The sequence below is a fragment of the Myxocyprinus asiaticus genome, chromosome 31 (genome assembly GCF_019703515.2).
Source record: "Myxocyprinus asiaticus isolate MX2 ecotype Aquarium Trade chromosome 31, UBuf_Myxa_2, whole genome shotgun sequence".
NCBI lineage: Eukaryota > Metazoa > Chordata > Actinopteri > Cypriniformes > Catostomidae > Myxocyprinus > Myxocyprinus asiaticus.
The window spans coordinates 28,998,812-29,026,809 of NC_059374.1; the positions used below are offsets into that span (position 1 = coordinate 28,998,812).

The 27,998-nt window shown below is 40.4% G+C and overlaps 2 protein-coding genes across 3 annotated transcripts in view; one reads left to right on the plus strand and one right to left on the minus strand.

Annotated features, from left to right (window-relative positions):
- slc46a1 (solute carrier family 46 member 1) lies at positions 1 to 23,860 on the plus strand. Of its 2 annotated transcripts, XM_051665029.1 has the most exons (6): positions 10 to 652; positions 15,673 to 16,064; positions 16,432 to 16,892; positions 21,577 to 21,660; positions 22,020 to 22,176; positions 22,979 to 23,860. In XM_051665029.1, the coding sequence occupies exons 1-6, from the start codon at positions 362 to 364 to the stop codon at positions 23,025 to 23,027; spliced, it is 1,434 nt and encodes a 477-aa protein (XP_051520989.1). In that variant the 5' UTR covers positions 10 to 361; the 3' UTR covers positions 23,028 to 23,860. The 2 variants fall into 2 exon arrangements, with proteins under 2 accessions (XP_051520990.1, XP_051520989.1); XM_051665030.1 differs by lacking the exon at positions 22,979 to 23,860 and having other exon boundaries at positions 1 to 652; positions 22,020 to 22,180.
- Positions 23,362 to 27,998, minus strand: part of sarm1 (sterile alpha and TIR motif containing 1) — a 15,637-nt gene continuing 11,000 nt past the window's right edge. Inside the window, exon 8 of the mRNA XM_051665026.1 lies at positions 23,362 to 27,234. Coding sequence (XP_051520986.1) covers positions 27,111 to 27,234 — 124 coding nt within the window. The 3' untranslated portion in view covers positions 23,362 to 27,110. The remainder of the gene's footprint in view (positions 27,235 to 27,998) is intronic.

A 27,998-nucleotide genomic window follows, 5' to 3' on the forward strand; every position in this document is an offset into this window, starting at 1 on the left:
ACTTTTTTTAATTCATGCAGTTGTTTATTCATTCATATACATTTCAATGCTTTGTCTTTCAAATGTTCAGAAGTGAAAGGCGTTTGGGTGTTTCTCAGTAACATAATATAATGACGCCAAATGAATATATACCAATTTTTAAAACCCCCATGCAGTTTCATAAGCGTTTCGACTGGAGGCGCCAACAACACACGTGCTTGCTCTTCTGTAAGACACGACGAGCGACTTCCGTAAGTCACATTCTGTCAGCTCAGCTGTTATCGGCGCTTTCTGTTTGGAATGTTCGATGGTGACAATTCTTCAGCGCAGAGCTTTATCGTGTGTGTAATTGAGTATTGGTACTCTCAAAAAGAGTTAAATCATGTCTGATTCTGACATCAGTGCTATTCTTGAAGAGGACTCTTCAGAGTCGGGTAACTGTAGCAAAGTTTGTTGTTGTTTTAGGGTGCCTGTGGGCGCCAAACCACCGCCGTGTTCATGTCCATTTTCCGTGACCGTGGAGCCCGTGATGTTCCTATCCACGTTCTCCATAGCTCTCCAAATGCCTCTGTACACGCAGTACCTGTGGGATCGTATCAGTGAAGATGTAGGTTACAATAGAACAAAGGGAGCAGGATGCAATGCATCGACTGCCTACGACCCTCTGCAGAAGGTAACATTCACTGTACTATCAAAAACCAATGAGCTGCCAGTCATGTTCGGAACGCGCCTGCGATGGCTACAAATGTTGCATTGGCTGGTATACCTAGATTTTGAGCTAGCCAAAGTGTTAATAAAGTAACACAAGTCATTTATGTTACGAAGCGGTGATTCTCACCAAACCTGTCAAGAAAATATTCTGGTCATATTTAATCTCAAATGTATACCAAAAAATTACATCATATTTTGCATTAAGAAAATAAAACCTACATTTAGGACAATTAAGATTATTTGCATTGCAATTCTTTTCTGGACACATTTTACCCCACCATTTCTCCTTAACCCTTGTGCTGTCTTTAAAATGTTTTACCTAATTTGGTGTTCCCAGTCAAAAATGACCAGCCTGTTAAAAATTGCTTATAAGTCTCTCATTATGCTATATTATCACCAAAAATTGGATTAGATCTTTTTGTCAACTTGTTTTCTTTCAATAAGGACAGGTTTTGTATTTCTTTTTGGAATTTACTGATCGTAGGCCTCATTGACCTGAGCTTATGCACGTAATTTCTGAGTGAAAAAAGCATTATTTGTGGATAACTTTGGCAATATTAAATAAAATATGAAAAATAAAATTGTTTTTTTAATTAACCAGGACAAGTGGTCTAGTGTCATGATCAAGGATGTGATCAAGAGCCTCATTCACAGAGAACCACTTAGCCTTTGTGCTGCCACAAAGTGAATGATGAGCAAGGCCCTATGAGGATTTATATACCTTAGTTGTGGGAAAGCTTTTGTATATTAATAAACATTAGCCGCGTTTCCACTATCGGGCCAAACGTGGAAGTGCTAGTGCGTGCCAGGTAGGGTTGCAACGGTATGAGATCTTCACGGTTTGATAACCGTCTCAGAAAATATCACGGTATCACGGTATACAGTATTACACAATTATTATTATCAGTTACAATGACCCTTAAAGGAGTGAAAACAGAAGGTTTTTTTTTTTTTTTTTTTGGTTGAACAAACGCTTTATTATAATTGAAACTTGAAACCAAAAAAAAGTCTCCCTTTTGAAAATAAATAGAATAAATAAGAAAGCAAACAGAATTATAATAATAAACTGAATTATAAACATGATAAAAAAATAGCATGTAATTATAACATGTTATATAACTAAAGCATGTTAGTTTACAGGTTAGCGTAGCATGTTTAATTAACTACTAAATGAAAAATAACATCAGCTGTGTGAGCTTTTACAGTAATGTCCTATGATTATTAACAATTAACATATACTGTAGGTGTGTGACAGCGCAGCCAGACTGCTCCTGTCTGTACCTTTAACTCAGTGGTTCTCAACTTGTTTTGCTTCAGGACCCAGATTTTACATTGGAAATCAAGTGGCGACCTACCATAGTAAAAACATAACCTGTATTTAATGTATCCTGGGTCGCATTTCCTTTTATGTTGCATAGTTTTTTCATGGTTTACAAGTACAAGGACATGCATCATGTGACATTATTTTTGTTGTTGACATCAACAACAAAAGCGACAGGAAGTTTTCTCTCCCCCCCTTTTAAAAATGAAGAGCATATTTACTTATATGAGCCCATTATTATCCCATTTGTTTCCTAATTTCAAACATAATTCAAACAGAATTACATATTACACAGGAGGAAAGGCTCCTCATTACCATGGTTAGGTCAGTGTAGCTAGTCTTAAATAATAGTAATAAAAATAACAAATGATAGTATTTAATAAATAGCGCCAGAGAGAAGCGCAGATCATGATCGCGAGCTGGTTCCGTTACACCCATGCGAAAGTGCAGATGAGAAGCCTTTAGCTGATTGCAAGATTATCATTAAATCTGCCTCTGGAGTCCTAAATAGGCTATCACTTGGGCAGCCTCCAAAATATCTTCAATGGGAGAACCATGGCATTGTTTTTTTCCCTGCAAAATCAAAAGTAACAGTCAGTATCTGGTGTGACCACCAGCTGCATTAAGTACTGCAGTGCATCTCCTCCTCATGGACTGCACCAGATTTGCCAGTTCTTGCTGTGAGATGTTACCCCACTATTCAACCAAGGCACTTGCAAGTTCCCAGACATTTCTGGGGAGAATGGCCCTAGCCCTCACCCTCCAATCCAACAGGTCCCAGACGTGCTCAATGGGATTGAGATCCGGGTTCTTCGCTGGCCATGGCAGAACAATGACATTCCTGTCTTGCAGGAAATCACGCACAGTACGAGTTGTATGGCTGGTGGCGTCGTGATGCTGGAGGGTCACGTCAGGATGAGCCTGCAGGAAGGGTACCACATGAGGGTGGAGGATGTCTTCCCTGTAATGCACAGCATTGAGATTACCTGCAGTGACAACAAGCTCAGTCCGATGATGCTGTGACACACCGCCCCAGACCATGATGGACCCTACATCTCCAAATCGATCCCACTCCAGAGTACAGGCCTCGGTGTAACGCTCATACCTTCGATGATAAACGCGAGTCTGACCATTACCCCTGGTGAGACAAAACCGCGACTCATCAGTGAAGAGCACTTTTTGCCAGTCCTGTCTGGTCCAGCGAAGGTGGGTTTGTGCCCATAGGTGACATTGTTGCCAGTGATGTCTGGTAAGGACCTGTCTTACAACAGGCCTACAAGCCCTCAGTCCAGCCTCTTTCAGCCTATTGCGGACAGTCTGAGCACTGATGGAGGGATTGTGCATTCCTGGTGTAACTCGGGCAGTTGTTGTTGCCATACTGTACCTGTCCCACAGGTGTGATATTCGGATGTACCAATCCTGTGCAGGTGTTGTTACATGTGGTCTGCCACTGCAAGGACGATCAGCTGTCCTTCCTGTCTCCCTGTCTTAGGGGTTTCACATTATGGATATTGCAATTTATTGCCCTGGCCACATCTGTAGTCCTCATGCCTCCATGCAGCATGCCTAAGGCACGTTCATGCAGATGAGCAGGGACCCTGGGCATCTTTCTTTTGATGTTCTTCAGAACAGTAGAAAGGTTTCTTTAGGTCTCTTTACCTTAATTGCCTACCATCTGTAAGCTGTTAGTGTCTTAATGACTGTTCCACAGGTGCATGTTCATTAATTATTTATGGTTCATTGAACAAGCATGGAAAACTTTGTTTAAATCCTTTACAATAAAGATCTGTAAAGTTATTTGGATTTTTACAAAATTATCTTTAAAATACAGTGCCCTGTAAAAGGGATGTTTCTTTTTTTTCTGAGTTTATGTGCTCATCTAATGGATGAACATGCTCCTGTACTCCTAAATTTTTCTCTTATTTTTGATCTCACCCATTCATTTTCAATGACCGGTCATTTTTGACCGGGAACACCACAAGTATGACTTTCTACCATTTTATACAAAATAAAAGCATTTTAAAACAAACTTCCTTGTTAACCATTAAAGCACACTAGTGTGATAAATACTACAGAATGTTTTCATATTTAATATTACCACAATTATCCACAAATAATGCTTTTTTTCACTCAAAAATTAGGTGCATAAGCTCCGGTCAATGAGGCCTACGATCAGTAAGTTCCAAATAGAAATACAAAACCTGTGCTAATTCAAAGGAAACAAGTTGACAAAAAGATCTAATCCAAGTCAGAAAGTTTTAGTCCAATAGGATAACATTAACTAGCATTTTCAGGCAAAAGAATATCCTCTTCAGGTCAAAATGACTGGAAGACAGCTTGAAGGTTAACGTAACGCGTCTGGACGTTTACTTTTACTATTCCCATTTTTTCAACTATGATTCTCATTACTGTAATGCACCCGGACGTTTTATTTTTACTATTCCCATTGTTTTCAGTAATGATTCTTATAACCGTAATGCATTGGACGTTTTATTTTTACTATTCCAATTGTTTTCAGTGATGATTCTCATTACCGTAAAGCGTCCAGACATTTGACTTCTACTGTTCCCATTATTTTAAGTGTTGATTCTTATTACCGTAGTGTGTCAAACGTTTTATTTTTACTTTTCCCATTGTTTTCAGTGATGATTCTTATTACCATAATGCATTGGACGTTTTACCTTTACTTTAATATATATATGCTAGAATCACAAATAACAGACATGCCTCTTACAAAATTGTCTCCATTTGCAATGCAGAAAGGCATTTCAGGCATAGCAGAAACAGTTAAAGATGTTAAAAAGCTAAGATCCGGACAAATCCTAGTAGAATGCGCCAAGAAAAGCCATGCTGAAAACATCATGCGTGCAAATATGCTGGCAAATGTACTGATAAAGGCATTTTATCACCCATCATTGAACAGCAGCAAAGGAGTTATATGCACCAGAGAGTTACATGACATGGACGAGGCTGAAATAGCATCAGAATTAACTCAACAATGTGTAACAAATGTCAGGAGTATCACAGTAAAAAAAGAAGAACAGATAATTAAGACAGGCACTTACATTATAACCTTTTTAATAAATCCCAACCTCCGGAGAGGATCCAAATTGGATATGTGAGTGTACCGGTCAATATTTTTATTCCAAACCCACTGAGATGCTACAACTTTCAAAAATTTGGCCACGGTTCTGCTTTCTGCAAAAGAAAAGCAATCTGCTGCAACTGTGGAGAAGGACATGAACCAGGGTGTTCAAGACTGCCAAAATGTTGCAACTGTTCAGCTAATCACCCAGCCTCAACAAAAGAATGTCCGATTTGGGTAAAGGAAAAAGAAATTCTAAGAATAAAATGTGATGAAAGGATCAGCTATGTTGAAGCACAAAGAAAGGTTGAGGAGACCCCATCCTTTAACCTGAGGAAAACATATGCTTCTGTGGTGAAACCATCCATGAGCACCACTGACTGCCAGACTGTTTTGACCTGGGTGAACAGTGTGAAACCACAAAATGTCAGCAACAGAACTTCCGACCCAATCAAAAAGAAGAATCAAGGAACACAAAGTCAAATAATGACAAATCAAACCCAAGCCAAGGGAAAGATCATCAAATGAGCACAACCAGTCCTCGAGAGGGAAAAAGATACAGCAAAATACAAAAACTCAGTCAACAAAAGCGAATCAAGAAAGAAAAACACAAACTGAATGTTTAAGTCGAAGCTTGTCTCCAAAATGCAAAGGTAAAGGGCAGATACTTGTCTTACCTACTTGAAAATGAGGAATCATATAATTCAGTGGAACTGTTGAGGATTTAAGGCAAACTTTTCAGAACTGCAGCAACTAGCAGCTATTTTGAATCCCATTGCCTTCTGCCTCCAGGAAACCCATCTAACAATAGATAGACAACTGACACTGAAAAAGTATAATATCTATAACACTTTTGGCAAAAATATACAACGTCCATCTGGTGGATCAGCTATATTAGTAAGACACGACATAATCCCCAGCCACATACCAGTAAATACAAACCTGCAAGCGGTAGCTGTATGTCTAACTCTTTATAAAACCATAACTATGTGCTCTATTTATATACCCTCTGATGCCTCAGTGACAACACAAGAACTAAAAAAAAATGGTAGAACAGTTACCATCACCATACATGTTAATGGGTGACTTTAATAGCCACAGCACATTATGGGGAGGTAAACATACAAATACCAAAGGCAGAAGAATAGAGGAGTTCATATACAATAATGATTTGTGCTTACTAAATGATGGTTCAAGCACATATTTGCATCCAGGATATGGAACATACTCCGCTATTGATTTAACTTTGTGTGAACCTGAAATAATAATTGACTTTTCATGGCAAGTATGGAAGGATCTTTGTGGAAGTGATCATTACCCACTGATTATAACATCTACTGAAGAAGATATACAACAAGACACTTCTAGATGGCAATCAAAAAAAGCCAGTTGGTATAATTTCCAAAAACTTTGTTATAAGAAGTTCAACATAGACTGGCAAGAATATCAAGATCCGATTTAAAAATAAAAAAAAAAAAAACAATTCACCGATATGCCAAAAACATCAACAAAGTCATGCCATCAGAGAAACCCATGGTTCAGTGAAGACTGTAAAAAGGCTATTGCTGATCGGAAGAAGGCAGAAAGAACCTTTAATAAACATCCAACAACCAAAAAACTCATCAGATTGAAAATTTATAGAGCACATGCACGAAGAATTATTAATGAAACAAAGAGGCAGAGTTGGAAAAAATACATATCAAGTTTAATGTCACAGACATCAACAAAGAAAGTATGGGATATGATATGAAAGATGAAAAATAAGGAAGGAGGACTACAAATACAACTTATAAAAAATCAGGATACTTTATTAACATCGAAACAGGATATTGCTAATAGATAAATTCATCACTAGAAAACGGCCTTCCCAGATTTAAGGAAATATAACTAAAACAGGAACAGGAAAAACGTAATTTCTCTTCGGATAACACAGAACTGTATAATCACCCTTTTACAATGGAAGAACTTCTGAAAGCAATTAAAAACTCTAACGACACTGCAGTTACACTTGATACAATTCACTATCAGTTCCTGAAACATCTACCCCAAAATATACTATTGATCCTACTGAACGTACTCAATAGCATTTGGAAATCAGGAAAAATACCAGCTAACTGGAAACAAGCAACCGTTATACCAATTCCTAAACAGGAAAAGACCATACTGACCCAAACAGTTATCGCCCAATAGCCTTAACCAGCTGCCTATGCAAAACCATGGAACGAATGATCAATGATCGGCTGGTGTGGATTTTGGAAAAAGACCAAAAGATCAGTAAATATCAATGTGGATTTAGACGAGGGAAAAGTACTCTTGATCACCTTATAAGATTAGAGTCTTTTGTACAAGATGGTTTTATTAAAAAAAGAACATGTTATAGCAGTATTTTTGGATTTAGAAAAAGCTTATGATATTACGTGGAGGTATGGCATTCTAAAAAATGTGTACAATATGGGTTTCAGGGGATGTCTACCCATTTTTATTTCCAATTTTTTTATCTAATAGAGTTTTTCGTGTTTGAGTAAGAAACGTGCTATCTGAATTGCATGTACAAGAATCAGGAGTGCCCCAAGGAAGTATACTTTCAGTAACTCTTTTTAGCATTAAAATTAACAGGATTGTAAGTGTTATGGGGCCAAATATATTTCGTAGCCTATATGTAGATGATGTGTGCATTTGTTATAAAGGCAAAAATATGAACATAATTGAGAGACAAATACAAATATGTATAAATAAAATGTATGACTGGTACAGTGCAGATTGTGAAGTACTCTTGAGACTCTATAGGACACTTGTTCGATCAAAAATGGAATATGGGAGTGCAGTTTATGGATCTGCCAGGAAGTCATATATTAAAATGTTGGATACAGGACATCATACAGGATTGAGACTTGCACTAGGAGCATTTAGGACCTCTCCAATCCAAAGCATGTGAGAACCATCAGTATATACCAGAAGGCTGAAACTGGCCCTTAACTATGCAGTTAAACTAAAAGCTAATGAAAGTAACCCAGCATATCCTTCAGTCTTTCATCCTCAACATTCACACCTGTATGAAGCCATACCCAGGTACATCAGTTCTTTTGGAATTCACACAAAACCACACTTGGAGAACATGGACATTAATCTGGATATCCTAACATCAACACATCTGTGCCCTATACCTCCCTGGAATATTAAAAAACCAACTATCATGATGAACCTGGCTCAGTATACTAAAAAGATAAATCATCCAAACGTCTACCAGGAGAAATTCCTGGACATAAGATGCAGCTTACCATCTCATGTACCAGTGTACACAGACGGATCAAAGTCAGACAATCATGTATCTGCAGCAGTAGTGATTGGCCTAAAATGTTTTGGCAAGTGTATTCCTATACAAAGTTCAATTTTCACAGCAGAAGCTTGTGCATTATTACTAGCTTTAGAACAAATAGAAAAGGAACAACAATGTCACTTTCTAATTTGTACAGATTCTAAATCCTGCCTGCAAGCACTCGAAGCTCTGAAAACAGAACACCCTACAATTATTAGCATAATAGGAAAAGTGGACTCTTTTAAAAAAAGAAAAAAAAAAAAAGATTTCAATATTGTCTTCTGTTGGATACCAGGCCTTTATGGGATTGGCTGGTAATGAACGGGCAGATAAAGCGGCTAAGGAAGCACTTCAGTTGGACATGACAGAATGTAATATACCAGCATCTGATGTTAAACCCATATTGAATCTGTACATTCACAACAAGTGGTGAATGGAATGAATGCATATATAACAAACTACATGAAGTGAACCCAGTACTAAATCAAGGAGGTTATTATTTCCTCTTTGAAAGTAGATATGACCAGGTTGTATATACGAGATGTCGAATTGGTCACTCAAGACTCACTCATTCAAACTTATTGAAAGGGGAAGAGAAACCGGTTTGTGATCTATTTCTTGAGTGTAAAACATATTTTGATAGAATGTCCATATCTAAATGAAATTAGACAACGCTTTTATTCAGAAAATATATTGATGGACCTTTTCAAAAAGGTCTCTCCGGGACAAATTTTAGAATTCCTATCACATACTAAACTGAAAAACTCTACATAATTGTTATTACTACTACTGTTATTATTGTTATATATGTGGATTTTTGTATCAGTCAAACTATTGTAAACATTGTTTAATTTGAACACTGTCGTCTTTGCCTTGAATATAGCCATTGCTGCTGATATGGCATCAAAAATATAAATAAATGAAACTTTTACTATTCCTATTGTTTTCAGTGATGATTATCTTTACCGTAAAGCATCCGGATATTTTACTTTTACTGTTCCTATTGTTTTCAGTGATGATTTTTTTACCATAATGCATTGAATGTTTTACTTTATTCTCATGGCCGTAACTCATCCAAAAGTTTTACTTTGACTATTCCCAATGTTTTTAATGATGATTTTCATTACCGTAAAACAGTAATTTCTTTACTGTATTACAGTAAAAAATATGCTTTTGTACTTTGATTTTCTAAATTAAAGGTGCACTCAGTAACTTTTTGTTTATGTCACCTTAGACTTACACAGACACCTGGTGGCGTGGATCATGTAAACGCAACAGTTTTCAGTTACCAATGACATTGTGGAAATTCACATTTCACAGTCAGCCATGATTAATGTAATCCATGAGCGAAAGTGTTCAATAACAGGGTGGTTACTGAGATTAAGCGAGTAGTATTTGGTTACTGTCTTCATCTCATATGAGTGCTCATGATTTTATACATGTTTCAAAATTACTATTCATTTCTTTAGGAGTAAAAATTTTTTAATGAGAAAAATAATTAAGCGAAAATGAAAGGCAGTACCAAGGGAGTTCTACTACGATGTATAAATACCTTAGAATTTAAATAATCGGGGGGGAAAAAAATTCACATTGCGGTAATGAGAATATCAAAATGACCTTTTTTTTCCACATTACGTTAATGAGAATTTGGGGAATGTGTATGTCATGATGATAATGTCACAATGTAAAAAATCATAATAGCCTATAAAATGAATGTATACATTTGTATATTCAAATTATAATTTCTTATTTGTTTCTTTTGATTTTGGAGTAAAATATGAAATTTTCTTGACAGGTTTCGTGAGAGTCACCAAAGTATGTACACTTTGAGCTCTGTAACTTTTACAAAATGAATAGGCTTATGTCTGTTGTTATTTAAGGAAATATTTCTATAAAAACCAGAACTTCTTTCAAAGCTCTGGCGTTTGCTGGTTCATTCTGTTGTTTGTCTTTGCTCTCTCCCTCGTGTGTCACAAGTGGAGTCGGTGAGCGTAATCGGCGTTTCCATGGAACGCTGATCACTCCCGAGGAGATGCCGATTACGGTAATGGTTTTCTCACGCTCCACCTGTCCTCCTCTTATTGCTCTCCCTATTTCAACTCTTGTGTTTTCCCTGTACGTTTGCTGGTTTATTGTTTGCTGTACCACTCTCATTTGTCTCTTGTCTAGTTGGTTGCACAGTTTTCGATGTGGTGTTTATCTCACAGATCGCCATCGCCCTGTTGGTTGCTCTCAAGGAGGATTCCTCAAATTATCTGCCCAAGTGTCGGGGAACTTGTGTGCCTGGGCATTGCTTCGCATCACACCAACCTGCTGCGGATTTTTGCGGACTTCCACGACACAACACGAACACGCTCTGCTCACCGTCTGTGGCTTCATTATTTGAGCTCAACCAAGCTGGCGCTAGAGCGCTTTTTCTGTTCGATTAATAAAGGACTTTGTCGGGGGCCTGGGTAGCTCAGTGGAAAAAGACACTGGCTACCACACCTGGAGTTCGCTAGCTCGCTCATTCGAATCCCAGGGTGTGCTGAGTGCCTCCAGCCAGGTCTCCTAAGCAACCAAATTGGCCCGGTTACTAGGGAGGGTAGAGTCACATGGGGTAACCTCTTCGTGGTCCCTATAATGTGGTTCGTTCTCGGTGGGGTGCGTGGTGAGTTGAGCGTGGATGCCACGGTGGATGGCATCCCTGTGCCCCTGACAGAATAAAGCAGCCAGCTATGGACCCAGCGGAGGAGACCGCTATTCGTTCCGCCCTGTCTCAGCAAGGGGCTCTGCTTGGTCGACACCAAGACTAGATATCCACATCTATCCATGCCATGGAGATGATGGCGTCGCAGCTCGCTGAGCTTACGGCGCTGGTCCAGCACCTCCGCCTCCCTCCTGATCCTAGTCCGGCGCAGGAATTACCTCCTGCCCCTTCAATTGTTTCCCACGCCTCTGCGAGCAGGTCTGACATGCAAATTCTTCCCCCAGCTCCATACTCGGGTGAGGGATCTGTAAGGGCTTTTCTCTCTCGATGTTCTCTGTTTTCCTCCATGCAGCCCTCTACTTCCACCATGAAGGCTGCCTGTGTTATCACGCTCCTTTCCGGGAAGGCTGGGGAATGGGGAACGGCTATGTGGGACAACTGTCATACATGCTGCTCATCCTATGAGGCTCTTTCTATGGAGCTTCGCCAGGTTTTCGACCACACCGCTCAAGGCCGGGAGGCAGGGAGAATTTTATCTGGACTTTCCCAGGGGAACCGATCTGTTGTGGATTTTGCGATTGAGTATCGCACCCTGGCTGCCTCCTGTGACTAGAACGACCACGCTATGTGAGATTGCTTCTTGTGGGGGTTATCTGACTCCATCCAAGACAAAATATATTCCTTGGACCTACTCCCCGATTTGATGACTTGGTGGACCTGGCCATTCGGGTTGATCAGCGCCTGGCTCAATGCCGAGAACATCGGCGATGCTGCTATCCGTCTGCCTGTGCCGCTGATTCTCATCCTTTGCCTACTCCTGCTCCCGTATTTCCTGATCCCCGTCCCTACTCAGAACCCATGCAGGTGGGCAGACTGTCGCGTAGGGAGAAGCAGCGACGGCTCCTCAAGTGTTTGTTTCACTTGTGGCCAAGCTGGCCATCTCTCTGCTACCTGTCCGTTAAAAGTCCCCGCTAGCGCAACTCCCCTGGACAAAGCCCCGGACTTCGCACTCTTCTCCCAGTCCGGTTACAGAGTGGTACTAGCAGTCATGTGATCTCAGCGCCGAGGGGAATTTTATCGACATGGATTTGGATTCAAGGTGGCAGCTTCCCAGATTCCGACTGGAGGAACCCATCACAGCACACACACTCAGTGGAATGCCCTTGTCAGTCAGCACACATGCCACTAGACCTGTCACCATGGTCTTCGGTAATCATTCTGAGCAGCTGTCCTTCCTTCTCACTCGGTCTCCAGCTACCCCGGTTGTGCTGGGGCACCCGTGGTTGGTAACACATAACCCTCACATAGATTTGGCAACCAACTCTGTTTTGTCTTGGAGCTCTGTCTGTTCTTCATTGTCTTAACTCTGCTGTCTCCCCTGTCCAGTCTTATTTTTTGTTGCAGGATGAGCGTGTGTCAGGGGTCCCTCTGGAATATCACGACTTGAGAACGGTGTTCAGCCGATCCCGCACCTCGACCCTCCTGCCTCATCGCCCATACGACTGCGCTATTAAATTGCTCCCTGACACTTCTCCGCCTTGAGGACGGTTGTATTCACTCTCGGCTCCTGAGAGGGAGGCCATGAACGGGTATATTAACGATTCTTTAGCAGCCGATCTCATCTGCTCTCCCTCTTTGCCCACAGGGGCGGGGTTCTTCTTAGTGGAGAAGAAGGACGACACGCTTAGACCCTGCATAGATCATCGAGGGCTAAATGACATCACGGTTAAGAACCGTTACCCTCTGCCGTTGATGTCCTCAGCTTTTGAACTCTTGTAGGGGGCGTCCGTCTTTACAAAGTTGGCCTTATGGAACACTTACCATCTGGTTCATATTAGGAAAGGGGATGAGTGGAAGATGGCATTTAACACCCATAGGGGGCACTTCAAATACTTGGCCATGCCTTTTGGATTGGTCAACGCCCCCGCCATCTTCCAGGGGCTCATGAATGACGTGCTTCGAGACATGGTCGATCGTTTTGTTTTCGTTTACCTTGACGATATTCTGATTTTCTCCCAGAATATGCAAGACCGTGTGCACGTCAGGCAGGTTCTTCAGCAACTGCTTGTGAATCGGCTGTTTGTCAAGGGGGAGAAGTGCGTATTTCATGCACTGTCGGTTCCGTTCTTGGGGTTCATGGGTATGGACCTGGCTAAGGTTAAGGCCGTCGCTGAGTGGCCAACCCCTGATTCTCGCAAGGCTTTGCAGAGGTTGCTGGGGTTCGCTAACTTTTACCGTAGATTTATAAGAAATTATAGTCAACTTGTCACACCCCTGACGGGTCTCACCTCCACACGCATTGAATTTTGTTGGCCTCCGCAGGCTGAATCCACATTTGCAAAACTCAGAGCGGTTTTCCACTGCACCCATTTTAATTTTCCCTGACACTGCTTTACAGTTCGTTGTGGAGGTGGATGCATTGGAGGTGGGGATTGGTGCTGTTCTCTCTCAGCGTTCCCCCTCGGATAGAAAGGTGCATCCTTGTGCGTTCTTTTCGCACTGCTTAACTCCCGCTGAACGGAATTACGACGTCGGTAGCTGGGAATTACTGGCTGTCCGGTTGGCCTTGGGCGAGTGGCATCATTGGTTAGAGGGTTCGAGAATACCTTTTATGGTTTGGACTGATCACAAGAACCTAGAGTACATCCGTAGCGCCAAACGTCTTAACTCTAGGTAGGATCGCTGGGCATTATTTTTCACGTGTTTTGAGTTCACGCTCTCGTATCGTCTGGGCTCAAAATACATCAAGCCCAATTCCCTTTCTCAGTGTTTCAAAATCAAGACCTCCACCGCCCCAGCGGATACCATCCTCACTGCTCCTCGAGTGGTGGGCATGGTGTCCTGGGAGGTGGAGGCTAAAATCTGCACCACGCTACGTAACACCGCGTCTCCCACCACATGCCCAGGGGGTAAGCTGTTTGTTCCCCAATCAGTTCGAATACACATCCTTCAGTGGGGTCACTCATCCAATGTCTCCTGTCACCTAGGGACTGCTTGTACTCGAGCGCTCATTAGACAGCGTTTTTGGTGGCCATCGATTGCGCGGGACGTTTGCCAGTTAGTTGCCGCTTGCCCAGTTTGTGCGACTAATAAGACCTCCTGTAACCCTCCGGCTGGGCTCCTCCAACCGCTGTCAGTCCCTTTGAGACCCTGGTTACACATAACCATGGATTTTGGACCACCCCCCAGCTAATTTCATTCCCCTCAGTGAGGGAGACAGTGGTAGCGGTCATTAATCATGTCTTCTGTATTCATGGCCTCCCAGTGGACGTGGATTCTGACAGAGTCCCCCAGTTTGTGTCACGTTTTTAGGCAGAGTTCTGCCGACAGCTGGGGGCTACAGTGAGTTTGTCCTCTGGGTTTCATCCCCAGACTAATGGGCAAATGGAACGAGCCAACCAACAACTGGAAAAAACCCTGCGAAGGATGGCCTCCCAAAACCCTTCTTCTTGTAGTGAAATTTAGTTTGGATCGAGTATGCTCACAACTCATTGCCGTCATCATCTACGGAGTTGTCACCCACCCAAGAGCCCGATACTCAGGTCCCATCCGCTTCTTTTTACAGAGGTGCCGATGCACCTGGAAAGCCGCCAGAGAAGGTGCTCGTATTAAGAGGTCAGCGGACTGACACCGGTCTAAACCCCTGAATTACGTGTGTGGGCAGAAGGTTTGGCTGTCCTCCCTGGACATTCCACTCCATCTCCCCTCACGTAAGCTGGGCCTAAAATTGATCGGACTATTTCCCATCACCAACGTTATTAGTCTGGTGCTGGTCCATCTCAAATTACCTCCTCACCTTTGTCGCATCCATCCCGTCTTTCACGTTTCCAAAATCAAACCCGTTTTTCGTTCTAATTTGTCAGAAGTGTGCAGTTCTCGAGGTGGTGTTTACCCCACAGACCACCATTGCCCTGTTGGTTGCTCTCGAGGAGGATTCCTCTAATGATCTGCCCACGTGTCGGAGAACTTGTGTGCCTGGGTGTTGCTTCGCATCACACCAACCTGCTGCGGATCTTTCCGGACTTCCACAACACAACATGAACTGACGAACACTCTCCTTGCCCTCTGTGGCTTAATTATTTATGCTCTACCGAGCTGGCTCTGGAGCACATTTTCTGTTCAATTAATAAAGGACTTTGTCATTTATTTCCTCTGCTCTTGGGTCTTTTGTCCTCGTGCACCTGACACCTTCATAAATATTCTTAAATCAAGCTCAGGTTATTTACTAACTTGATTATTTACACAATGGAAAGAAAATTAACAAGAAGCATAACAGGATGGAACCTAACAGGATTGATACTTAGAAGATTTGAATATATTTTATTTAATAATATAATTTATTTTTTACATTTTGATTAAATTTCTGTAATTGTTTTCAGTGGGATAGAATGTTTTAAAGTGTGACAAACCAGCTAATGCCACAAAACATAACAGAATTCACAAATTCCTTTGGTAATAATTGGAGTTTAGCAATATGAAGCAATATAAGCAATATTCAAATGGAAAAATCCATATAACCACTGAAATGACAGCGACTATTATTTAATATGTTGATTATATCCTTCATCTAGGAAGTGGAGACTCTGACTGCCCACTGGAACCTCTACATCAATTTGGGTGGATTTCTAGTTGGCCTGATTTTGGTCACCCTGCTGGGCTCATGGAGTGACCGTGCAGGTCGGCGTCTGGTTCTGATCATCCCATCCTTAGGTATGGCTGTTCAGGCAGCCATATATCTGATTGTAATGTATTTAAAGCTGCCTGTCTACTGGTTCCTCATTGGACGCATTTGCAGCGGCCTCTCTGGAGACTTCAATGCCATTTTAGCTGGTTGCTTTGCTTATGTGGCCGACATCAGTGGCAGGGGCTCTCGCACCTTTCGGGTGGCAATACTAGAGGCGTGTTTGGGATTGGCTGGCATGTTTGTGAGCATCATAGGAGGGCAGTGGCGACGGGCACAAGGGTATTCATGCACACTTTGTACATTATAGCTTTTTGCAGAAAAAGCATAGTTCACCCAAAACATTGAAATTCTGTCATCATTTACTCACCCTTGTGTTGTTTCAAACTGTATTACTTTTTTGTCTTTGGAACAAAAAAGTTTTCGTCTTTGTTAGCCTCAGTCACCATTCACTTTCATTGCAGATTTTTTTTTTCTGCTTACAATGCAAGTGAATATTGACTGAAGCTGTCAGTCCCTAAAATTTTCCCTAAAATTCAACATGAGGCTGAGTAAACAATGACAGCATTTCCATTTTTGGGTGTAATATTTCTTTAACATCTCTGACATTTAAAGATACAAAATAACCTTACTATAATTTTCTCTACAGGTATATCAACCCTTTCTGGCTTGTTCTGGCCACAAATCTTGCAGCAGCCCTCTACGCATACCTCTTTGTGCCTGAATCGGTCACGCCTGACCCCGAGGCAAAACTTCTATCCACTAGGCACCATCGGGCTGTCTACCGCCTCTATAAATCTGATGCACCGCAGGGACGCAGAACTAAACTCTGGCTCTATACTCTCTGCTTCTTTTTGGTGGTGTCTGTACATTTCGGCTGCAGAGACCTTTATGTGCTCTATGAGTTGAGCTCTCCACTATGCTGGGGTCCAGAGCTGGTTGGTTATGGTTCTGCAGCCCTTCATCTGGCATATGGGACCAGCCTTATCGGGCTGAGGTCCATGCAGTGCTGCATGGAGGACTCCTGGGTGGCTCTGGTGGGTCTTGCCTCCAATTTTGCCGGCTTGATTGCGATTTCAGTCGCTAACACCACAGCTCTGATGTTCACAGGTAAAGTCTCCAGTGGTCATTTATATACAGTATATACACTGTATTGCTGTGTTAGTGTGTGGGGTTATTACACTGATTGTGGCCTGGTTAATGTTGTATTTGTGAAGGTTGAGCCCATCGCAAATATTGTTAAAGGGATAGTTCACCCCAAAATGAAAATTGTCTTTGTTTTCTCACACTCTATTTGTTCCAAACCTGTATGACTTTCATTCTTCCAAAGAACACAAAATGAGATGTTTGGTAGAATGTTAGCCTCAGTCACCATTCACTTTCATTGCATCTTTGTGCCATACAATGAAAGTGAAAACTGAGGCTAACATTCTGCCTTTTGTTTTCTATAGAAGAAAGTCATACACGGTTGGAACGACACAAGTGAGTAAATTATGACAGAAATTTCATTTTTAAGTGAACTGTTCCTTTAATTTATGAGGGTTCAGTTATGTGCATTTAAAAAGGTACAGTGTGCATATAGTTTAGCTGACACTGACATAATTTAGTGTGACCATGAGATAATATGTTAATGTTCCACCATTTAGAGTAGCTCTATAGAACAGGATAAAGGTCAGGGCACTATGTTGAACCTTTATGAAAAAACATGCAGCAAGATTGCAACTCCACACTATCCTCTAGTGGTGGCAGTAGGTAAATATGCAATTTGGAGGTGAACTGACATAACTTGAAGTTGCTTGTGTATCCATATTTGCTAGAACATACCGGATACGGCGCGAGACCCACCTTTGTGGTGGTAGCTCGTGAAATGAACAGTGGCACGCTCCTTCCCTCCGTAGTGTTAGGGTCAACTCCTTGGGCAAGTGTGATAAACCCTTGAGCCCCCCATACTTGGGTCACAATTAATACTTTTTTTTTCCTTTTTTTTTCTCTTTTGTAATTGAGCATTTCCATCTTCATATATCAAAACTGCCTACTTCTCCATAAGGACCCTGAGTAAGTAAAATCCTAGCATCCCTCTGCTACTCGTGAGTTGCGACCCATGTTGGTGGAGGAAGAGATCCTGGTTCCTGAGAAATGTGGTTTGCTGTGGCATCCACTATTTCAGCACTGTGCTTCAGCTCCAACTTCATCTAGACGGGAGATTGGAAAGGCCCAAAACAATCAATCGGCTGGTCAAGACATGCCATGGTTATACTATGAGATGTTAACAGCAGCTATCATTTTAGTATCCCCAGAAGGCGTTGGCTAAGGGTCAGTCGAGTTGATGGAACATCACCTGTTCTTTGTGCTTGAGTATATCATCCCTATATCCCTGGTGCATAATCTGCAGGATTTCCATGGCTATATGCATGCCCCTGTTGGGCTCCAAGGAGGGTGGGGAGTAGAGATGATGAATCATAATACACTTACCATGGCTACCAAACATACATCCAAAAAAAATGACCTTTAGACTGTACTTCTGAGAATCAATGTGCTTCTACATCTAACAATGAAGATTGGCCAAAATGTATCATTATTGAATCAACACTGAATCGCCCTTTCACAAGGGCATTTCAGGAATAGCTGGTACCATCAAAGAAGTGAAGAAACTGCGATCTGGACAAATTCTTGTGTAATGTTGAAAGAAGGCTAATGCGGAAAATCTTCTTCATGCCAATTTGCTCGCTGGAGTTGAGATAAAGACTTCTCCACATCCAACACTCAACTGCAGTAAAGGAGTGATTCGCATGAGAGAATTGGATGAACATAAATCGCAAGGAGTGATGTTTGTGAAAAGCATAACAATCAAAAGAGAGGACCGAACTATCAAAACTGGCACTTACATTATTACCTTAAATAAACTTCAACCCCCAGAAAGAATCAAAATCAGATATATGAGTGCTCCAGTGGATCTTAAACTGTCAGTATCTGTAAAGAAATAAATCCTCAAAGATAAAAAAAAAAATATGCAGGAAATCAGAGTGAAACTATATCAACCCCTACCCAACCCAAACAAAACTTGCATACAGAAAATCAAATTATCAACAAGAACTCTAAAAAATATGGATGTTCAAAATCAAAAGTGTCTCAGGATGGAAGTCGAAAGCAATTAAAGATGTCGAAATGAAAGCGACTAGTCATCGCAGTAGAAGCCACTCACCAAAAGGCAGAAATAGAGGAAATGTCCCTATTCTCCCAACATAAATACGGATCACACTATTGTCCAATGGAACTGCTGTGGGCTCAGAGCTAACTTTGCAGAACTGCAACCATTAGCTACAACTAACAACCCACTTGCCTTTTGTTAACAAGAAACTCATTTGTCAAATGACTCTACCCTCTCTTTTTAAAACTTTAAAAATTTTTATTCTTTTGGTCCAAACAATAGACTTGCCTCTGGGAGAACAGCTATTTTAATTTGAAATTATGTGATACACATTTGCATCACACTAATTAGCAACCTACAAGTAACAGTAGTACATCTGACCCACCAGAAGAATATAACTATGTGCTCTATATACATTCCACCGGATATGATTTTTAAGCATCAAGATCTAGACAACCTTGTGGATCAGCTTCCTCCCCCCTTCATACTCATGGGGGATTTTAACAGCCACAATACCTTGTGGGGTAGTAATCAGTGTAACAAACAAGGTAAAATAATTGAGGACTTTATCAGCAACCATGCCCTATGCCTTTTAAATGATGGGTCTCAAACATATTTACTTCCTGGACATGGAACCTATTCTACAGTTGACCTAACTATTTGCCAGCCTGAGTTACTACTAGACCATTTATGGAAAGTGTGGAATGACCTCTGTGGAAGTGATCATTTTCCACTAATTTTGACCTTCAGTGGAAGAGGAGAAGCATCAAATGGACAGAGATGGCAACTTAAGCCAACTGGTACGATTTCCAAACTTTGTTATGAAAGGTTTAATGCAGTTTCTGAGAGTGATACAGATCCTATTAAAAATTTTACCAGAATTTTAATTTCCATTGCTAACGATACCATCCCACAAACATCAGCAAATACAAAATGCAAACAACTGCCATGGTTTAATGACAACTGCAGAAAGGCTATAAAAGAACAAAAGAAAGCTGAAAGAATATTCTCCAGAAGTCCATCAACCGAAAACCTCATTAAAGTCCAAATAATTAGAGCTAAAGCACGTAGAGTAATAAATGAGGCAAAGAAACAAAGTTGGAGACAATTTGTGTCTAGTTTAACATCAAATACTCCAGTGAAATAATTCGAAGAATGAAGGGTCGGAACAGTGGATTCAAATTCAACATATTAAATACCAAGGCTCAGTGTTAACAACAAAACAAGAAATTGCAAATATTCTAGCAGAAACTTTTGAAAAGAACTCATCTATTGAGAATTGTCTTCCTGCCTTTCAAACATATCAAGCTCGGGAAGAAAAGAAAGAGGTTAACTTTTCATCTAATAATATGGAACCTTAAAATCAACTTTTCACAATAGAAGAGCTGTTACGGGCCATAATCAGATCACATGATACTGCCACTGGACCAGACAATATTCACTATCAATTTTTAAAGAATTTACCTCATACTATCCTGTCCTACTATCTTGCAATCCTTTCACCCAAATATTCATGTCTGTATGAGAGTAAACCAAGGTATATTCGACCTCCTGGATTACAAATTAAACCCCACCTAGACAACCTAAAAGCTGATTTAAGTATACTGGAACTGACACACTCTTGCAGTATTCCTCCCTGGAACCTCAAAAAACTAAAAAGAATTCTGGATTTAACAAGAAACAAAAAATCCCAAACCCATCCAAATGAATATCTACAACAACTACTATTTTTCAGAGAGATTTTTCCATCACACACTCCTATATATACAGATGGATCAAACTCTGGAGATCATGTGTCGGCTGCTTTTGCGAACAATCGGCAAAAAATTGGAATGATGATCCCCAGTCAAAACTCAATTATTTTACAGCAGAGGCCAATGCTATTATCTTGGCTCTGGATTACATTAAGACCACACAACAAAGGCATTTCTTAATAACAACAGATTCAAAATCACGTCTTCAAGCTCTTGCATCACTCAAAAATGACCATCCAGCTCTTGTATCAAACTGTCAGCTCTGGAGGCTCAGAATTTTTATATATTTGTTGGGTACCTGACCATTGTGAAATCCCAAGAAATGAACAAACAGACTCTGTGCTAAAGAAGCACTCTTGACAGATCTTAAAAAATGCTCCATACCACCTTCAGACCTCAAACCAACCATAATCTCCTACATCATCAACTGAATGGGATCAATGCACAACAAACAGACTACATGAAATCAACCCTGTAGTGGGAAAAAGACAGATATTTTTCTTGAGGAATCGCTGGGACCAGATAATTTACACCCATTGCAGAATAGGACATTACAGACTCACACATATGTTTTTAATATCAGACGAAGATCCACCATTATGCACCTCATGCCAAAGTCCACCGTCTCTGAAGCATATTTTATTAGATTGTGCTGTTATATTTCTTTTAGGAAATTATTTTACACAGCAAACACTTTTGAAGAGATTTTTAACAAAATCAACCCTGAATCAGTTTTAGAATTTTTATCAAAAATACATTTTAAAAACCTTATATAGGTTTTTAATATTGTTCCCAGAAATGCATTTTAACTTGTTTTTCGCCAAAAAATTAGCCATGGAAGCTGGCATGGTGTTAAATTACAAATTCACTCACTCACTCACTCATTTGCTAGGATATGGCCTGTGTTTCCTCTTTATGGCCTCTACACCAGTCCTGAGATCTAAACTGTCCAAGTTGGTGGACCCTTCAGAACAAGGTAAATAAGAAAAAAAAGGACAGCATTAAGACATCAATAAGTAACAATATTAAAGGGATAGTTCACCCAAAAATGAAAATTGTGTCACCATTTACTCATCCTCATGTCGTTTAAAACCTAACACAAACGCAAAAGGAGATATTAGGCATAATGTTAGGGACTGACATCCTCAGTCAACATTCACTTTCATTGAATGGTGACTGAGACTGAACATTCTGTCGAACATCTTGTGTGTTCCATGGAAAAAAAACAATATACCGGTTTGGGACATCATGAGGGTGAGTAAATGAGGACAGTATTTTCATACTTGAAATGGCCATCTGTGTTTTGTAAATTTGTTTTCCTTTGCTTTGATTTAGGGGCTCTGTTTGCTTCAGTGGCGTGTGTGGAAGGTCTGTGCTCACTAGTATCTAGTGGGGTTTTTAACTCCCTGTACCCTGCCACCTTACTCTTCATGAAAGGTTTCCCCTTCCTTTTGGGGGCCATTATCCTCCTCATTCCAGCTGGAATTATTGGGTAAGTTCCTTAAAGGGATAGTTCACCCAAAACTTTCAGTTCTCATCATTTACTCACCCTCATACCATCCCAAATGTTTATGACTTTCTTTCTTCTGCAGAACATAAACAGATTTTTAGAAGAATATTCCAGATCTGTAGGTCCATACAATGCAAGTGAATGGTGACCAGACCTTTCAAGCTCCAAAAATGAAATAAAGGCAGCCTAAAAGTAATTCATACATCTCCAGTGGTATAATATGTCTTCTGAAGCGATGCAATCGCTTTGGGTTGAGAAGCAGATCAATATTTAAATTATTTTTTGCTATAAATCTCCACTTTTACTTTCAGAATGTGAAAGTGAAAGTGGAGATTTATAATAAAAAGGACTTAATTATTGATCTGTTTCTCACCCACACCTATCATATCACTTCTAAAGACAGATTTAACCACTGGAGTCATATGGATTACTTTTATGCTGCCTTTATGTGATTTTTGGAGCTTTAAAAGTTCTTGCATTGTATGGACCAACAGAGCTGAAATATTCTTCTAAAAATCTGTTTGTTCTGCAGAAGAAAAAAAGTCATAAACATTTGGGATGGCATGAGGGTGAGTTAATGATGAGAGAATTTTCATTTTTGTGTGAACTATCGCTTTAAAATGGTTGTTCGGACTCTCAATCTATGATTGAATTAATCAAATACATTATTTAAAGTTGTCAAATTTAGACATAGACAACTAAAACTTTTTTTATTTTATTTTTTTCTACAGAAACAAAACATTTTTATGTCATATTTTTGTCTTTTATCATATAATGTATACAGGGGCTTGGGTTGCCAGGAGATGAGGAACAAAGAAGGCTCAAGACAGTGATTCTGTTTGAGCTGTGCACAACAGCAAAGACCTAGTGTCTGAAAGTCCCAGACTATGGCAGGATTTTCAGCACAGCTGGGATTTTAATTGAACAAAGCTGACTGCCATTATAGAGTCTATGCGCAATCCGCGATACCGTGCGTGTGGAAAACATTTATGTTGAACTTTTTTTTTTTTTTTTTTAAGTCAAGTCAGTTTTTTTTTTTTTTTTTTTATATAATATTTTTCAAATTATGGTCTTATTTCTTTAAATCTTTTGTTAATGTTTTAATAAGTTTTAAATTAAATGTGAAAGTGGTAAGGCACATAAACATATGAATAGTGTTCAGTTAGAATTTCCTTATTTTGAAGGGCAGTTTAATCCACTTTTAGATTATAATGGTGATGAATTGATTTTTACCATGTCAAACTCATCAGATTCAAACATCAGCAGTATTGACTGAACAATTAAGAGGAATATGGTTCCCTGTGTCGACGTTCCTATGTGAAGACTGTTTACTTGACAGCCATATTGCAAGCTCAGGGAAATTGATCACAGCCTAACCCACATGTGTCACTGGTATACCAGAGACAGTCGGTCACAGTATTGTTGAATTTAAAGTCTTCCTCATATGAAATGTTTCAGAAATGTTAAAACTGCCAAGTAAGTGAGAATTATGTGGATGTGAGTGGAGACTTTGTATTCTATCAGTATTCTAATGAAAAGAGAAACTAAAATCTAATGCTTCCTCTTAGTCTAAAAGTGTTTTTAAACAAGAATATTTTCTTCCACTGCAACACACACATTTTTGTGAATCTAATTTGGAAAATAAAGGGATCTTTTCCAAAACACATTTTATTGCTTTTTATTTTTTTTTTAAAAAGGTCTTTATACAGATTTTGTACATAAGCACTTGATCAAGTCAGATTTATACCTCCTAAACGCATTGTATTTTACTTAAGAGACCCAGACAGACATCACAAGACAGTAGGGAGCCCAAAAGCAGGATAAAGCTGAGCACAACTTGAGGTGTTAATGTTCATTAGATCTTACCTTGTGTGATTTGGGTACACCTTATTCACAGTGAAAATATACCATTAACTTAATGCATATTATTCTAGCAAATCCTAAGTCCCTAAAGCCATATTTGAAATCATGATACTATCTAATGGGATATTTTCTAATACTGTTTTGAGGTGATTTATGACCATAATGATTTACACTTGATTTGAGTTTCATGAACCGGTGTGATAAATGGAATATCTGCAGATGTGAAAACTTAGTACTTGTAGAATATGCAAACCTAACTCATAATGTAGTAAATTACTTGTAACAACCTGTGTAATAAACTGCACATACCTGAAGCCAGTCACGTAAGATCAACAGTTCACTACAATATTCAGACCTCTATATTACTTACTGCAAATCAAATCCAAAAAGGTCAAAGTTCATGTATGTTCAATGTTTCATAAGGCTTTTTCATTAATGTACATAAATGTTGAATCAATAATGCAACAAAAGCAAAGATTATCTTATTTTGTCTTGTATATAAATATTAGAGAGCAACTATGCTTATCATTAATACTATTGATAATGCAGACATCTATTAAAATTCCTGAGTCATAGAAATGGCTCCGCCTCGACCGCCGGGGGATTTCCCTCTGGAGCAGACAAGAGACGAGTCTCTCAGGCACGACTTTGACCAAGTGAGAGTAACTGATGTTCAACAGCTTGAACCTGGCACTGCGCTCTCCTACCCCTACTTTTCAATTATTAAAGACCGGTTGTATCGGGTGACGCAGGACGGCCAAACAAAAGAAAATACAACACAGTTGTTAGTTCCGAAAAGCCTTTAAATAGTTTACCAGGCGGCTCATAATATCCGATGGTGGGACATTTTGGGCAAGATAAGACACTGTACCGTCTCATGGCCCATTTATATTGGCCGCGCATTCGCGGGGATGTACACAGGTGGTGTGCTGCATGTCGCGAATGTCAGTTGGTGAATCCACCGGCCACTCCCATTAGAAAGGACGGCATGAGGACATCTCTTTGTATTAGTCTTGGTGGATTATGCAATGCGATATCCTGAAGCAGTGCCTTTGCACAACATTTCAGCATGCAGTGTTGCGGAGGCACTCTTTAAAATTATCTCCTGAGTTGGGATCCCGAAAGAGATTCTAACTGATCAGGGCACCTTGTTTATGTCACGTACACTCCATGAACTTTATGAACTACTGGGGATTAAGTCGATCCGCACCAGTGTTTACCATCCTCAGACAGATGGCCTGGTCGAGCAATTTAATTTGACCCTTAAAAATATGGTTCGTAAGTTCGTACATGAAGATTTTCGAAATTTGGGATAAGTGGCTAGAACCCCTGTTATTTGCAGTACGAGAGGTCCCACAGGCCTCCACGGGGTTTTCCCCCTTTGAATTATTTTATGGCTGCAAGCCTCGGGGCATCCTAGATGTTCTGAGGATAAATTAGGAGGAGGGACCTTCAGAGAGTAAGAATGAAATTCGATACGTTCTGGACCTGAGAGCAAAACTCCAAACATTGGGGCAACTAACACAGGAGAGTTTGCTTCAGGCCCAGGAACAGCAGTCCCGGCTGTATAATAGGGGCACTCTGCTATGGGAATTCTCACAGGGAGATAAGGACCTCATGTTATTACCCACATCAAGTTCTAAATTATTAGCCAAGTGGCAAGGGCCTTTTGAGGTCACACGGCGAGTTGGGGAAGTCGACTATGAGGTAAAATGAATGGATAGAGGTGGAGCACGGCAAATTTACCACCTGAATCTCCTAAAACCCCGGAGAGAGGTGGTACCCGTGGCTTTTGCTACGGTCGTATCAGAGAGGGCGGAGATAGGTCCGGAGGTTGAATCAAAAATTGCCCATCAAACCACCCCAGTTACCTGTGGAGGCCACCTCTCACTGTCCCAAATCAGTAAGGTTGCCAGGTTGCCATAGGAGTTTTGAGAACGTGTTTTCAGCTCTACCCGGTCGTACGAATGTCATAGAACATCACATTGAGAGGACTCCAGGAGTGGTGGTCCGCACAAGAAAAAAGTGGTCTGGGAAGAACTCACGGCCAAGCTTGATATAGGTGTGATCGAGGAGTCCCACAGTGACTGCGCCAGCCCAGTGGTTTTGGTACCGAAGTCCGACGGGTCAGTCCAGTTTTTTGTGGATTATAGAAGAGTTAACACGATGTCTAAATTTGATGCCTTCCTAATGCCTCGCATTGACGAACTGCTCGATCGGTTAGGTGCGGCTCACTTTTATTCGACACTGGATTTAACGAAGGGTTATTGGCAGATCCCCTTCCCGAGAAAAAACTACATTTTCCACTCCGTTTGGCTTACACCAATTCATTACCCTTCCGTTCAGTTTGTTTGGGGCCCCGGCTACGTTTCAACGACTCATGGACAAAATTCTCCGCCCACACGCTGCATATGCAGCTGCCTACCTGGATGATATTATTTATAGCAATGATTGGCAGTGGCATATCCAGCATCTGAGGGCCGTCCTGAGATCACTGAGACGGGTGGGACTCACAACAAATCCGAGGATGTGTGCAATTGAATGGGTGAAAGTACGGTATCTGGGTTTCCACTTGGGTCATGGACAAATGCATCCCCAAATTGATAAAACAGCAACTATTGCGCCTTGTCCGAGACCCAAGACCAAAAAGGAGGTGAGACAATTCCTGGGGTTGACTGGCTATTACCGTAGGTTTGTACCTAAATATTCGGATGTCACCAGCCTGCTGACTGATCTCATTAAAAAGGGAACACCAGACCCGGTCCAGTGGATGGAGCCGTGAATATTTCAGGTTATTTACAATTTAATGTCTATGTATGGCTACACTGAGTTGTAAATAACCAGGAATATTCTGGAATATATGATGGAAAAGCCACTTGTGTCTTCAGACATGTTACGCTTATTTTTTTTCTCCAGCTACATGCATACTGGCAAAGGAAATACTGGCCTCTGAGTGGTAAACAGGAGTGTTCTTGTTTACATGGTGGTCATTATTTGGAAGGCCTATACATATCATGCATTATGATATAAGGTTTTATAAATGGACAGATGTCTTATTTCTTATGTGGATCTTTTTTGTCTGTTTTTGCTGTTTTTTCTGGGTTCTCTAGGCTGGGGCATCCTTGAAGGAAACGCAGAATCTTTTCAATAGTGGCTTCCTGATACTCATGGGACCACCTGTGTTATTGAAAGAAGAGATTTAGATCAGTTAAACATCAGTCAACATAGAAATTAAATTAAATTTGCATACAAATTGTGAAATACAAATTGACCCAATTTCCTTTCATGAAGCACATTGAAGTTCTTTTTGTGGCTCACATCTTTTATCAAAATATAATAACCTTTTTGGCAGACGTCACAAATTGCTCTTACTTAACCTCTTCAATCAAGTGGCTCAATTCTGGTATTTTACGCACACTTCTTATGATCCATTCCATTTCCAATCAATTAACTCAAGTTTTGTTGAATACAGTGGCAAGTAAAAGTATGTGAACCCTTTGGAATTGGCTAATTTTCTGCATTAATTCATAAAATGTGATCTCATTTCATCAAAGTCACAAGTATAGACAAAGCACAATGTGCTTAAGCTAACAATACACAAGCAATTATAATTTTCATATCTTTATTGAACACATCCCATTAAACATTCACAGTGCTGTGGAAAAAGTAAGTGAACCATAGGATTTAATATCTGGTCAATCCTCCTTTGGCAGCAATAATCTCAACCAAACATTTCCGGTAGTAGCGGATTAGACCTGCACAACATTCTTAAGGAATTTTGGACCATTCTTCCTTACAGAATTGCTTCAGCTCAGCCATATTCTAATGATATCTGGTGTAAACGGCTCTCTTTAGGTCATTCCACACTAAATTAATCTAGTTATGTTTATATGCTTATAATATAGCAGCCTAATATCTATTGCCCAATATTTGCAGCTTTA

Bases quoted from the DNA above. Each gene is read 5' to 3' on its own strand.
- slc46a1 (XM_051665029.1), top strand. From the start codon at position 362: ATGTCTGATTCTGACATCAGTGCTATTCTTGAAGAGGACTCTTCAGAG. The intron at 16,065-16,431 runs GTATTCATGCAC...TTTTCTCTACAG, and splicing joins CAGTGGCGACGGGCACAAGG to GTATATCAACCCTTTCTGGC. The intron at 22,177-22,978 runs GTAAGTTCCTTA...TAATGTATACAG, and splicing joins ATTCCAGCTGGAATTATTGG to GGGCTTGGGTTGCCAGGAGA.